This window comes from Cetorhinus maximus, chromosome 30, assembly GCF_964194155.1.
Source record: "Cetorhinus maximus chromosome 30, sCetMax3.hap1.1, whole genome shotgun sequence".
Classification (NCBI taxonomy): domain Eukaryota; kingdom Metazoa; phylum Chordata; class Chondrichthyes; order Lamniformes; family Cetorhinidae; genus Cetorhinus; species Cetorhinus maximus.
Window position 1 is genome coordinate 7,203,821 of NC_135908.1, and position 14,809 is coordinate 7,218,629.

At 46.0% G+C, this 14,809-nt stretch overlaps 1 protein-coding gene across 1 annotated transcript in view; it reads left to right on the forward strand.

Moving 5' to 3' along the window:
* Positions 1–545: 545 nt before the first annotated feature.
* The window catches only part of map1aa (microtubule-associated protein 1Aa), a 136,990-nt gene continuing 122,726 nt past the window's right edge, over positions 546–14,809 (forward strand). The window contains exons 1-2 of the mRNA XM_078532350.1: positions 546–837; positions 13,935–14,036. Of these exons, the coding sequence (XP_078388476.1) occupies positions 627–837; positions 13,935–14,036 (313 nt within the window). The 5' untranslated portion in view covers positions 546–626. The remainder of the gene's footprint in view (positions 838–13,934; positions 14,037–14,809) is intronic.

Here is a 14,809-nt window from a genome sequence, read left to right on the forward strand (position 1 = left end):
TTCGCCAGTGCAATTGGCAGCATTTCCATTTCAATTCTAGTCCCCTCCAGCGTCTAGTGTAACAGGATAGATGCAGCCAGCCTTTGTTTACAGAATAAAATACTGGAACGGTTCCAAAGGCATAAAACATACAATGCAGGCTTGCTTCTGTATCTGAGGCATAAAAGTAAGCCCTTGTCCACTGCATATTGAAGCAAAAAGGTTCTACATATTAAACTTGCAATCAAACTGTGGAGGATTGAAGGAGGTTTCTTTATAACGTGTTTTATTTGCAATGATCCTAGATTTCAGTAACTAAGATGCAGAATATGATGGTTACAAGGCGCATTGCACACACACACACACAACCACTCTCACACTGCACCACATCCACTCTCATCTTGCACTGACGCAGGATTAAAAAAAGCGTTTTGCTCTTTTTTTTTCTTCCTCCCTTCCGCGCTTCCTCCTCCAGGTCCCGCCCACCGCCTGCTCCCGGCGTTGAGGATTGGCTCCAGCTGACATCATCCGAATGTCAGTCACGAGGCCCCCCAGCCAATCGGGTTGCAGCTCGGCTTGCTTAAGAAGGCACCGGGAGGCGGGGAGGCTGGAATGGTTGTGTCAGCCCATTGATTGGCGTGGTTGCGATGGCGACAGCGGCCGGGGCAGCGATGCTCCTCGGAGCCCAAGAGCCGGCGGCGGCGGCGGCGGCCGGGCAGGAGCAGGATCAGCACCATGGACAGCAGCAGCCTCATCCTGCAGCACTGAGCGGTCCCCACAGATACTCCATCCTGATCGTCATCGGCGAAATCGCCACTGACCATCAGCTGCGATCAGCAACTCTCCACGTCGAACAAGGTGAGGACACCGGGAACAATCTCCAAAAAATAAAAAAAAGAATCGAATAAATAAAACAACACCTCCATAAACTTGGAGTATGGCGAGGAATAGTCAAACTGGAATATGCCTTATTTTTTTAAAAATTATTTTCGCGCGTAATTCTGTTGGATGCAAACTTTTTTTTTTAAAAAAAAAATATATCGATTTAAATAGTTTAAATGAATATGTTTCGGTAGCAGCCGCTTTTGCATGAACCCGGGCAGATTTCGGCGCCGTGCAATGTTGGCAGTGCAAAGCTCTCACTGAAATAGGGATCATTTTGCACAATGTGTGAAAGTTAAACTCTTTGTTGACCCAAGAGTGGGTGAATGGTAAAATCAGGAACTACAGGCGATGAAATGCTTCAGCCTCCGATTTTCTTTATTTTACGCTTATTTGATGGCTTTCTCCCCCCCACCCCCCCTCCCCACTTGATCCTAGTTTTGTTATCCAGGAGCTGCATTTTCTGGAGAAAAATTTCAGAGGTTTGCAAACTCTCTTGAAATCACTAAAACGTTTCAAAATGAAGAGGTTCGCCCCCTCCCTCCCCCACCCCTCTCTCTCTCTCTCTCCCACCCCTCTCTCTCTCTCTCTCTCCCACCCCTCTCCCCCACCCCTCTCTCTCTCTCCCCCACCCCTCTCTCTCTCACCCCCCTCTCTCTCTCTCCCACCCCTCTCTCTCTCTCTCTCTCTCTCCCACCCCTCTCTCTCTCTCTCCCACCCCTCTCTCTCTCACCCCCCTCTCTCTCTCTCTCCCACCCCTCTCTCTCTCTCTCTCTCTCTCTCTCGCCTTTAAGATCTGACCATTAGGATGCACATTTCCTGCTCAGTTTCCCAGATTCCTGAGGACACCAAAATCGCAGCATTTCTAACCGGTTACCATGTGTTTACTCATCAGTATCTTATCACAGCTGCTTCTTAACTAATAAAAAAAAATCTTTCAAATGTTTCCCTTTTGGCCGTAGAAACTGTATTTTTGCAAGTTAGGTATGGAGTCAGAAGATGTGTGTCAGTATTTGTTAAGGGTGCCAGGAAGTTTTTTCAGGGGGTCCCAGAGAGTGTGTTAGCATTCGCAAGGGGTGTCTGGGGATGTGTCAGTATTTGCAGGGGTCTCCCAGCCAATGTCTATTAGGGTCCTCGAGGAGTGTGTTGATATTGGCAGGGAGTCCACTGGAGTGTGTTGATGTTTATAGGGGTCCCAGGGGAGTGTGTCGATATTTGCAGGGGTCCCAGGGGAGTGTATTGATATTTGCAGGGGTCCCCAGGGAAGTGTGTCAATGTTTATTGGGGTCTCCAGGGAGTGTGTCGATATTTGCACGGGTCCTCGGAGTGTGTCAGTATTTGCAGGCATCCCAGGGGAGTGTGTCAGTATTTGCGGGGGGTCCTCAGGGAGTGTATTGATACTTACAGTGAGTCCATTGGAGTGTGTTGATGGTTATAGGAGTCCCAGGGGAGTGTGTCAGTATTTGCAGAGGTCCCAGGGAAGTGTGTCGATGTCTTCAGGGGTCCTTGGAGTGTATTGGTATTTGCAGGGGTCCCCAGGAGTATGTCGGTATTTGCAGGAGATTCCTGGTTTTGTGTCATTACCTGTGAGGTGTCCCTGATGTGGAAATGTTTAAACACCAATGCTTTCACAATGCAAGTTCCTAGATTATAGCAAGGTTAATATTGCACGTGGTGAAGTAACACAGTCAGCAAGTTGACTGATGTTAGATTAGATTGTGGTATATGGTCAGAGCAGATTGTTCTGTGCCAATACATGACAAAACTAACAGAAGCACAGGAAGAGGTAAAATATCAGTTAGGGGGTTGAGTGAGGGGACATTAGGAGAAATTCTGGGATTTGAAGAAAGGGACATAACCTGCGTTCAAAGACTTAAGGAGGGAAAGATGTGCGCACATCATCCTATCCTGCTTCCCCACTCTGGTTGCATTGTTGATTACAGTGAAACTCACTATTAATTCTAGGGGCAATAAGTACCCTTAAGCTCTCAACGCTCAGGAAGTCTCCATTAAATACACCAGTAAATGAACAGACACAGTAACCAGCACAGTAGTCAACAGCTTGGTAATTACTATAGTTTCGGGTAATGCTCTGGGCCAATTGCATGGTTTATTGCAATAACTTGTATTTATATAGCACCTATAACATAGTAAAACTTCCCAAAATGCTTTACAGGAGCATATCAGAGAGAATTTCATACAGAGCCATACAAGGAGATATCAGGAGAGGTGGCCTAAAGCTTGATTAAAGAGGGAGGTTTTAAGGAGCATCTTAACTGTGGAGAGAGATAGCGAGGTTTGGGATGGAATTCTAGATCTTAGCAGCTTGGCAGTTGAAGGTATGGCCACCCAAGGTGGAGCGATTAAAATCAGAGATGCGCAAGAGGTCAAAATTAGAGGAGCAGAGATACCTCGGAGGAGTTTGGGGCTGGAGGAGATTAAAGAGATAGGGAGGAGCAAGGCCATGGAGAGATTTGAAAGTAAGGATGAGGATTTTAAAATTGAGGTATTGCTGGAGCAGGGGCCAGTGCAGGTCAGCAAGTACAAGTGTGATGGGTAAACAAGAAGTGTTGTGAGAAATGTAGGTGACGTTACAGAGGAGGAAGTGGATGGTCTTGGTGATGGAGAGGATATGAGGTCAGAAGCTCAGCTCAGAGTCAAGTAGGCCGCTAATGCCTCTCTGAGCTGCATGGATGCACAGTCTCACAGCAACCGGGTATATACCATGCAGCGTACAGTCAGGCTGCACACAAACCATATACTCTTTATGGAATAAGCCATGCAGCGCCACAAGCCAGTCATGCACAACACTGGAAGTTGGAGGGAGTATTGATGCCAAGTTAGTGAAAAGTCTGATTCAGCCTCAGACAGAAGCCATAAGGAGGGAGGGAATCGGTGGTGAGGGAATTGTGTTTATTAGCCATAAGGGGCTGTGAATTCTATGTGGTGTCATCGGTACAGCATCTGAGAAGCTGGAAAATCTCTTTTTATACCAGTCCAGCCAGCTGCAGGTCATCAACCACCCTGAAGCTTGGCGGGTGCAGTAAGGCTTTAGGGGAGGAGGATGTCTGTGTGTGAGCTACTTGTTAGGATTTGGTGATATGGGCCCCATCTGAAAGCTTTGAATTATCCAATTCCCTGATCTGGCGCAGCGAGGGGCTGTGGTCCACGTGGGTAAAACACAATTTCTTGAGCACATCTGCCTGTCCATCTGTTAATTGGTAACTGCGTTGTGGGAGGGCTGTAACAAAATTTTGAATAACTTGTTTCAACTGCATTCCCAAAAGGCAAGGTTTATCTGTACTGAGTTTATCAGAGAACACTAATCAGCTCGAGTATGACGTAAAGCAGAAGACAAGAGGTACATTGTGATTGGTTCACGGGGAGTAAATCCAAAGCTTCCCGTTATCTGAGGAAATCACCAAGGTTCCTGAAAAATCAGTGTGAAATACAGGAAGTCAATGGTGGGACTAGTGAGGAGTCAAGGGGTCATGAACCTCCCCCTCCATCATTTCGAGTTTGGCCAACATGGCTTTGGAGGATGCCCGCCGCTTGCCCCCAGGCAATCTCCAATGTTCTCCTTAGGAATCCAGGCTTGGTCAGCAGGTCCGGTCCGGACCGTTCCCAGCTTGGATATGTTGGTGTTTCTCACTGCCCGGCCCAGGCTGCTTCCTGCCAAGTTGACCCGGTCAGTGTCCACTGACTCCTGAAACCAATGTGCATTCAGTGCTGCGTCAGGGGGGCTGCTACCTGTGAGTAATCTTCATTTCCAAAAAAGAGCAGCGGCGCTCTGACACAGCATCCAGCATTTAATTTTCGTTGGCTGGCATTAATAAAGGAAAAAGAAGAAAGAAGTTGCACTTATGTAGCAGCTTTCACAATTCCATGTACAGCCAGTGAAGCACTTTTGAAGTGTAGTCACTGTTGTAATGTAGGAAACACAGCAGCCAAATTGTGCACAGCAAGATCCCACCAACAGCAATGACCAGATAATCTGTTATAGTGATGTTGGCTGAGGGATAAATATTGACCAGGACATGAAGACGCTTCTCTTCTTCAAAATATTGTCATGGAATCTTTTACATCCACCTGAGAAATCAAATGGGGCCTTGGTTTATCATCTCATCTGAAAGGCAGCACCCCTGACAATGCAGCACCAGGAGAGTTGGCCTGAATTGATTGCATAAAATTCTCTGGAGCAGGACTTGGCCTTGTGACCTCTGACTCAGAGGTCAGAGTGTGACCCACTGCACCATGCCAGCTGATCATTTAGCTGGAAATAAGTCTTACTGTATTCCTTCAAAACCCACGTAACCCCGATGTCTCCATTTCCTCCTTTAACACTCCTACTTTTCTTTAACCTTGTTCAAAGGACATTGTTTCTTCACCTAAATTTCTATGAATAATTTAAAAAATGTCAATAGAGCAGCTGCAAAGTGCACTTGTGATGTTGCTGAATTATGCACCAGATTCAGCTCCATATTGTAACTGTGATCGTTGTGTCTAGAACTATTAGGGAGAAAACCTTTCAACTGTATAGTAATGAGTAGCTATCGAGACAATGGGCCATGATTCAAAATCTCTCCATCTTGGAACAGACACCAACCTCTGATACTGAGCCAGACAGACCAAGGCTCCAATCCCCAGTCGGTGCTCAGTCAGCTGAGACACTCAGCTCTTAGTCCCCACCTCAAAGACTTGAGCACACGACTAAAGCTGACATTCCAACACGTTACTGAGCGAGTGCTGCACCATTGGAGGTGCCATCTTTCAGCTGAGATGTTAAACTGAAGTCCGTCTCTCTCTCTCAGGGTGGATGTAAAAGATCCCATGGCCGCTATTTCAAAGAAGGGCAGGAGAGTTCTCCCTGGAGTGTCCTAGCCAATATACCAGGCAACTCTGACTGACTGACTATCATGTATACCCTGAGCAGTTCTTGTTATCACCAACTGATAGGAATATTGGATGGGGGGGGTAAAATGGGAAGCCAATCCCTGTCATATAACATCAAGGTGGGTCCGATTAGAATTACCCCAGAGTAATTTTTTTGACAAAATATCTCACAGCCTTGGCCATTTCAGCAGAATGTTTGGCTAATGCTTTTCCTCCCTGACTTAGCTAATGGACTGGAGGTGAAGGAGAGGAAGAAAGTGTATCACATCACAGTGCCTGCCTTTTTTAGAATTTGGCTGGAGGCTCTTGGTCCTTTTAATAGGGATCCAATTATTCTGCATTGGAGGCAACTGGGACTTAGATAGGAAACTCAATACAAAAGGGCGCTTTCCAGGAAATGGTTCAATCAAGTCCCAGAAATCACGAATACCACAGTCATAAGCAAGTTACATCTAAATAAATCCTGTTGTGTTGTCTCTTCAGATTATGGACCTCATGGGGGTAATGTTTTGTACTGGTGGAAGTATTCATAGATAATTGTGCGAGTGAATCAACAAAGAATGGCTTAGGTGCCATCCCACCGCCCCCTCCAACTAAAAAAAAATTCCAGGGAGCTTTCACAGGTTGTGGCAACAGTTTTAATAGTGATTGCACAAGAAGAGAGAATGGAAATTTAAATCGGATTGAGAAATCCGTCTAGTATCGATCCCAGAAAATAATTCTCTACTGAAGGATGGTAAATGTTTGGAATTTTTTTTTATTCATTTACAGGATGTGGGCATCGCTGGCTAGGCCAGCATTCATTGCCCATCCCTAAATAGCCTGTTGAATGAGATATTGGAGATATTAGAAGAGTTCAGACTCTGGATGATGGGACGGGTTAATAGAAATTCCACGGGGGATAAATTGCCTTTGTTGTCCTTTGCTTGTGTTCTGAGCATGTAAACATTTGATGAAGCTGGGATGAATATTAATCCACCACTCAGTATGGAGAGTAGAGGGAGTCCCAGAGTCACCGGGCAATTCTGACCCAACGCATCCAATCTGTTCAACAACTATGGTAGAATTCCTGAAGGCGGTCGATAAGGAAAGGGTGCAGATTTAAGGTGATTGGCAAAGAAAAACTAAAGGCGACATAGATTCAGTCAACAAGTGATCAGGATTTGCAATGCACTGCCTGATAGGCTACGGGTTCAACAGTAACTTTCAAAAGGGAATTGGAAAAACACTTGAAGGTGAAAAGAAAAGCTGGGAAAGAGCGAGGAATTAGGGGCCAGCTCCTCGAAAGAGCCAGTATAAACTCGATGGGCTGAATGGCTTCCTTCCGTGGTGTACTATTCTCTGATTCTAACTGAGGGCAGCTGGAAAGGTGGACTGAGCTGAAACAGATCCTACTGGGTGGACGGGCAGATCTGTCGATCTGATCTAAACATTCCATGAGCCAAGTCACACAGGAGAGATTGTGTCCCCCTGGTGAAAAATCCAACACTGAGAGTAAATGGGCTGCAGAATGCTGCTGTAAAAGAAAGAGATGGGCCAGTGAGGAGAGAAAACAAACAGGGAGGGATCCATAGTACTAGGGACAAATGTCTACCCTGCACGGACAGAGGCTTTAATAAGCAAATGGAATATTGTTCTAAAATGTTTGTCTATTTTAACATTACCACAATGGAAGATAGTTGAAAAGTGGCTTAATCTCCAGGAACTGTTAAAATAATTGGTAAGTTAATGATGTTCTTGTAGAATCATTCGTATGATTTCATGGTGATGTCCAATTAGCATAATATAATTGTAGCACTTCATGAGTGTAATTTATTTATAGTAACCATTAGCATAATTTCATTGTAGTGCCAACATTAGCATAATTTAATTACATGCAAAGAACTTCTTGATTTCAGTCCTAAATCCTAATTCCCTCCTAATCTATAACCGTGTGCCAGTTCTCTCCATTGGTCTTAATGTCCAACACTTTGACTAGACTTTTTGTAATTCTGACTGACATCTTTGGCTGAATGTCCATTGTTTTGTCTGACTATACCTCGGGAAGGTTTACTATGTTAAAGGCTTTACACTGCTGTTGATTGCCTTGCCCCAGTTTGTATTTGTTTCTCCTCCTCCTACTGTTGTCAGTGTTCGATTCAGAATAATACTTGTACAAGTTCAAACCTACATGCTATAAACACTATCAAATCCTTTCATCGTCAAAAACATCTGAATTGGATCACCCTTTAATGTTTTATACTCATGAAAATACAAGCTTACCCCACACAATCTGTCCTCATAATTTAGCCCTGGTATAATTCTAGTGAATCTTGGCCTCCAACGCCAATATATCCCTCCCAAAGTGCCCAGAATTGAACACAGTACTCCAGGTGGGGTTTAACGAAAGTTTTATATAACTGTAACATAACATATACCAGCCTTCTTGAGCTAAACGCTAACATTTCATTTGTCTTTTTATTATGTTTTCCCACCTGTCCACCAGTTTGTAATGATTTCTGTACATGGACCCCTAAGCCTCTCTGCTCCCCCACAGTCCCCAGCTTTTCACCATTTATCTTTCTTAGGTCCAAAGAGGATGAGCTCACACTTTCCCACATTTAAACTCCATCTGCTACAGTTTTGCCCACTCACTTCATCTATCAATGTCGCTTTGCAACTTTCTGCTCCTATCTACATTTCTTAGTGTGTCACTTAACTTAGTGCTGTCAGCAAACTTGGATACACAGCCCTCTCTTCCCTCATCTAAGTCATTTATAAATATAGTGAAAAGCTGAGGTCCCCAGTTCAGATCCCAGGGGATATCACTGGTCTCATCTTGCCTTGCTGTGTGCAAACTGACTACTGTGTTTCCTACATTACAAAAACTGACACACTTCGAAACAACTTCATTGGGGTGTCCTGAGCTCGTGAAAGGCGCTATATAAATGCAGGTCCATCCTTTCTTCCTTCGATTGTCCCCCACCTGGAATTTCAGAGCCAAAGACTTGCACCTAAATTGTGCCTTTTCACAACATCCCACACTGATGTACGGCTAATGGAGCCAGAGCAGTGTAGCAGTTTCTGAAAGGGGGGTGCTGTTCTCTTTACCCCATCCTCAGGTATCAGTGCATTGACACGTACAGGGCCCTGATCTGTGAGTTAGCTGATCGCAACCTAAGCTGTGATACGGGGGCTGGAGTAAGCCTCAGAGGCAGCGGGTTAGAGAGGGTAGAGGATTAAATAGACAAAACAATCTGTCTTTCCAATGATCCGCTATTCCCCTGCTGGAAAATATGCATGTATTAGGCAGCCAGGGGAGGAATCAGGTTTGGCGACTAGTCAGTGGCATTGCTGGCACTATTGTAACATACGTATAAAAAATAGCAAGGGTGTTGGCATTGGTGGTTAAGGGGAGGGGCTGGTGTGGTCGGGCACCTTGGGGGCAGGATCAGTACCCCCGCCCCCAAGCAGGGGACAGCGCCCTCAGGGGAGCGGAGAGAGAACTTGGCCCTCTCTGTTGGTGCAGGAGCCTCACTGTGCCATGCATCTGTCTGCTCCTAGCCGCAGCAGCCACTGGCATGTGCCAAAACTCTGCCAGGAGAGTAGAAAGAAAATCCTGCGTCAACGGTGAGGGTTAGCTTGGATGTGATACAATGTCATTTTGCAGTGAAGGTCTACTCCCACTCCCATCGTGTTTTTGATTCTGTCCTTGGAGATCAGTGTGTGGAAGGCAGATGCTGAGTGCAGGAAAACAATCGATTTCAGCTGCTCCCATTCTGTCTGCCTGAAGCAGTCAGTTTACAAAGAGCATTTATATACTTGCTGTGATTAAGCTATTGCGGATAGGGGAAGTATTTGCACCCCTCTGGCGGGGGGTCGCATTATGTTATGAAACTATTAATCCAGACAGAGTGAGCTCAAAACACACCAGGTCAGCTTGAGAATTTGAACTCGGTTTGATAAAGTCAGTAAAAGCTGGAAGGGTCCATGGAGCTGTTGAATTGTCATTAAAAACCCAACTGGTTCACGAACGTTCCTTCAGGGGAGGGGAGCTACAGTCCTTACCCAGTCTGGGCTTCCATGTGACTCCAGTCACACACCAACGAGGTTGTCTCTTAACTGCCTTCTGAAGTGAGCCTAGAAAGCCCCTCAAACTGCCACCATTGGTTCAAGAAGAGAGCCCACCTACCTCCGCCTTAGGGCAACTAGGGGATGGGCAATAAATGCTGGCCTTGTCAGGCACGCTCATACTTGGTTTCTTTATTTCTGTTGTCGGAACTTGCTTGCTTAGACGATTTGACTGTTTGACCTTACCGCACAGATCTGAAGGCAAAATCTGCTGGCAACCAACGCTGACTTTTGACAGAACTTATGCTGAGGATCCAAATCAAGTAACATTGTCTGTTGGCACCTTGCCTCGTAGTCGTGTGATTTTAAAGATCATCTTGCAGCTTCCTGTGTTAGCCTACCTCAGTGGGAGGTTCTCCTCTCTCTCTGAGTCAGAAGAGTCCTGGGTCCAAGTCCCACTCCAGAGACTTGAGCACAAACATCTAGGCTGATACTCCAATGCAGTACCGAGTGAGTGCTGCACTGTCAAAGGTGCCATCTATCGGATGAGATGTCAGTCCTCTTAGGTGGATGTAAAAAAAATCCCACAGCTGCTATTCGAAGAAGAGCAGGGAAATCCCGGGCAACATTTATCCTTCAGCCAATGCCTAAAAGACAGATAATTATTTATTTCATTGCTGTTTGTGGGAGATCGCTGCGCATAAATTGGTTGCCTCATTTTCCACATTGCAATGGCGACCATACTTTGAAAAGTATTTTGTTGGGGTACTTTTGTGGGGTGATGTGAGGTTGTGAAAGGCGCTTTATAAATGCAGGTCTTTATTTCTATTTGGTCGCAAAGTGTGAAGCTAGTGGACGATTCACTGTTTCAGACACTGGAGGGAATGGGAAACGGAGGGGTTAGAAGGGTGATATTCAGGTGGGCTGAATGGCCTATGTCATCCAAACCTTCCTCAGGAACAGTATGAAAAGTAAGAAGGGAGTTGCATTTGTGTAGCACCTTATTTCACGGGATGACTCAAAGCAACTTTTCGAAGCGCAGTCACTCTTATTTCCATAGGCAGCCGAACTAGACAGAGCAAAGTGCCACAAACAGCAATGAGATGAATGTCAAATATTTTTTAGTGGCATGGGATAGAGGGAGAATGTGCCAGGGCAACGGGAAAATTCCCTGCTCTGTTCGGGCTCTAAGTGAAAACAGAAGATTGAAGATCATATCCAGCCCGTAACAGACACAAATCAGAATGACCAACTTCCTGAAACATAGGAAAGTGTTTGTCCGTTGACCTGGGTCGGAATATAATTGAGAATCAGCTCATTTTACAAGGTTCTGGTTTATTTCTTGTCAGATCAGTTTATTTTCTGCAGCCAAGTAACTTATCCCGTTAACCGTCTCACCCAAAAACTAGGCTTGCTGAGCTACATTGGCTCCCAGTCTGCAAACGCCCCGATTTCAAAATTCTCACCTTTGTTTTCAAATCCTTCCATGGCCCTTGTCCCCTCTTTACCTCTGTAACCTCCTCCAGCTCCACAACCCTCTGATTCTGATCCCTTACCAGGCCTGGTTTTAATCGCTCCACCATTGGTGACTGTGCCTTCAGCTGCCTGGACTCCAAGCTCTGGAATTCCATCCCTAAATCTCTCTACCCCCTCCATCCTCCTCTCCACCTTTCCATCCGCCTCTCTACCTCTTTGACCAAACCTTTGGTCACCACTCCTAATATCTCCAATTGAAAATGCTCCTTTGATACTCCTTTGGGGCATTTTACTACGTCAAAAGTGCTATATAAATGCAAGCAGCGGTTGTTGTTGAATTTAACAACTGAACGTTTGCATTCAGATGCAGGCTCCCTCTCCTGGAATGCCTAAGTAATTACACAGTATAATCCTGCATCCCCCCCCCACAATGTTGTATCCCTACCAAGACACACTTTAAACAGAGCAGTTATCACATGGGGAAATGTGGATTTAAAAAATTCACACTCTCCTGAACATGTCCCCAGTGAGGCCTCAGCTAAGGAAAGAAAGACTTGCATTTGTATAGCACCTTTCTCGGTCACAGAACATCCCAAGCGCTTTACAGCCAATGAAGTACTTTTTTTTATAGAAGTGTGGTCACGGTTATAATGTAGGAAACATGACAACCAATTTGTGCACAGCAAGCTCCCACAGACAGCAATGTGATAATACACAGGTAATCTGTTTTTTGGTGATGTTGGTTGAGGGATAAATATTGGCCATGACACTCCCCTGTTCTGCTCTGATCTTTTACATCCACCTGACAGGGCAGATGTGGCCTGGGTTCAATAACTCATCTAAAAGGTGGCACCTCCGGCAGCGCAGCACTCCCTCAGCGCTGAACTGGGAGCGTCAGCTGAGATTTTGTGCTCAAATCTCTGGGGTGGGATTTGAACCCACGGTCTTTCTGACTAAGCAGTGAGAGTGAGATAATGTCGTAGGAGGTTTGGCAGATTTTTTTTTTGTTGTTTTCCCTGCGTCATTGAGTGGAGTGAATAACACTCGTTCCCGACAGTGACTCAGCATAAATAAAACGGAAGACCTGCTGATCAAAGTGGGGATGCAGATCCAACCCCTGGTAGTGGGCAGAGATGGATATTAAGAGACAAACATCTCTCTCTCTCTCTCCCTCTCTCTCGATAAGATCTGTGAGGGAACACAGAATCAATTGGGTAGAAACACTGCTGCAGCATGACTGTGCATTTAATCCATGGGCAGGGAGGTTACCACTTTCAAGGGCGTGATGCGGAGACAGGGAGGTGACACATACCAGAAAGTGATGGTTATCTTGGGTTTAATTACTGAAGTCGGATCGATGATGGCTCAGGTGTCGTCCTGATCCTGTGTTGTGATTTGCAATCAGACTGCTGCAGAGAGCAGGAGGTTAATGACTGTGGCCGGCACTAAGTCAGCTGAGAGCTAACACCTCATATCGTCTGTTCTGCTTCTCTCTCTCCCACAAACATGTGCAACTAAACAGTGAGAGTTGACGAGGCTATTCGCCCACATAAGCCATTACAATCAAGTGTCCGCCTGTCGCGTTTGCTTGTTGACTGTAGGAGAATGTTGACATAGTGGTAATGTTATTGGACTAATAATCCAGCAGATGAACCTAATGCCCTGGAAACTCGAGTTCAAATCCCACCATGCAGCTGGGTGACTTAAGTTCAATTATTTGATAAATCTGGAATAAAATGTGAGTCCTGTGAATATTAATCATGAAACTTCTAGATTGTCATAAAAGTCCATCTGGTTCAATGATACCTTTCGGGGAAGGAAATCGGCCACCCTTACCTGGTCTGGCCTACATGTGACTGCACGGTTGACTCTTAACTGCCCCCTGAAATGGCCTAGCAAGTCACACCATTCAAGAGCAGTTAGAGGTGGGCAATAAGTGCTGGCCTCGCTGGTTATACTCACACCCAAGGAGGAATCATTTCTAAAAGTGTGATCAGAAGTAGGAACATTGCCTGTATTGGTTCCTCCAACAACCCCCTGCCCTGCCCACAACCCCACCCCCCCCACCCCCTCCCTATGGGGCAGCTTCTTTGGCCCCAGCTCTGAGGTGTCAAACCCAACCATAACCTGTTGATTCACTAACTCAGCCCTCTGGTCTGTGTGGAAGGGAGGTCAATCCCACATCTGAATTCACAACACCTAGATTTCCGATTCACCACATCTGGCCGCTGGCTTAAGGGGTTAAACAAAACTGATCAATAATTAAATATTTTGCAGCGCTGGGGCTCTTCTTATAGAGGCGAGGTCAGCAGCCATTTTGCGCACAGCAAGATGCCAGAAAACCAGTTGAGATAAATGACCAAGTCAATCCATAATTTGGCGGTGAGGGCTGATGGAGAATTATGTGCCGTGGGGCCTTGGGAGACACAGCCGACCTCCTCCAACAATGCAGCACTCCTTCAGCACTGCCTCAAAGTGTCCAGCGAGGTTAGGGATGTCCTTCCGAGCTCGGGGCCGGAGTGCTGCTTGGCGGGCCAAACCGACACCCTTTTGATTCTAGGCCTCCAGCCTAAGAGGTGACCAACTAACCGTTGTTTTCTTTCACTCTCTCCACACCCCACCCTCTCTCCACCCCCCACCCCTCCCAAATGCAGGCATTCGCTCCTGGGATGTTGACCTCACGTCCTTCAACCTCGATCAACAGCTGCGGCTCTTTGTGACCAGGCACTCGGCCCAGTTCTCCGCTGATGTCCGAGGTGAGTCCAGCACAATTCCGGGGGGAGGTAGAACCAGATCTGGCGACAGCGCCAAACAAAAACATTTGCGGTGGTAACCGAACAAGATGGAGACCCTTTAAAAACATGGCTGGCTCGAGCGCTTGGCCGGGGAACACATAGGCCAACGTAAACACAGTAACCTCCTTTGCCAAAAGCTCCAGGTTGCTGCTTTCCCATAAACAACCCCACAGTCAGATCTTTCAGACTGTCAGCGTTAAATCATGTACTCAGTGGAATCTGGCATTAAGCTTAAACGAAATCCAAAAATTAAGGTGCTAATTTTGAGAGTTCATTTTGAACAAGTGTAGAATTCATGCAGCACTTGTCTCATGATTCAGGTTACTTGGTTGTAGTCATAGCAACACTACAATGACTGAAGAAGAGTCATACGGACTCGACAGGTTAACTCGGTTTCTTTCTCCACAGACGTTGCCAGACCTGCTGCGTTTTTCTGGCATTTCCTGTTTTCATTTTATATTAGCTATAATTTTTAAAAAGTGTCCCTCCTCCTGAAGCGCCGCTGCTTAATGTGTTGATGCAAAAGTCCCTTTGAGTGTGATCCTGACACATTATTAACCCATTTTTAAAAAAAAAAACAATTAATATTCATCCTGGAGATGAGGGCAAGGTTGGCTGGGCCAGCATTTATTGTCCATCCCTAACTGCCCCTTGAGAAGGTGGTGGTGGGTGAGCCGCTTTCTTGAGCTGCTGCAGCCCCTGTGGTGTAGGTACACCCACCGTGCTGTTAGGGA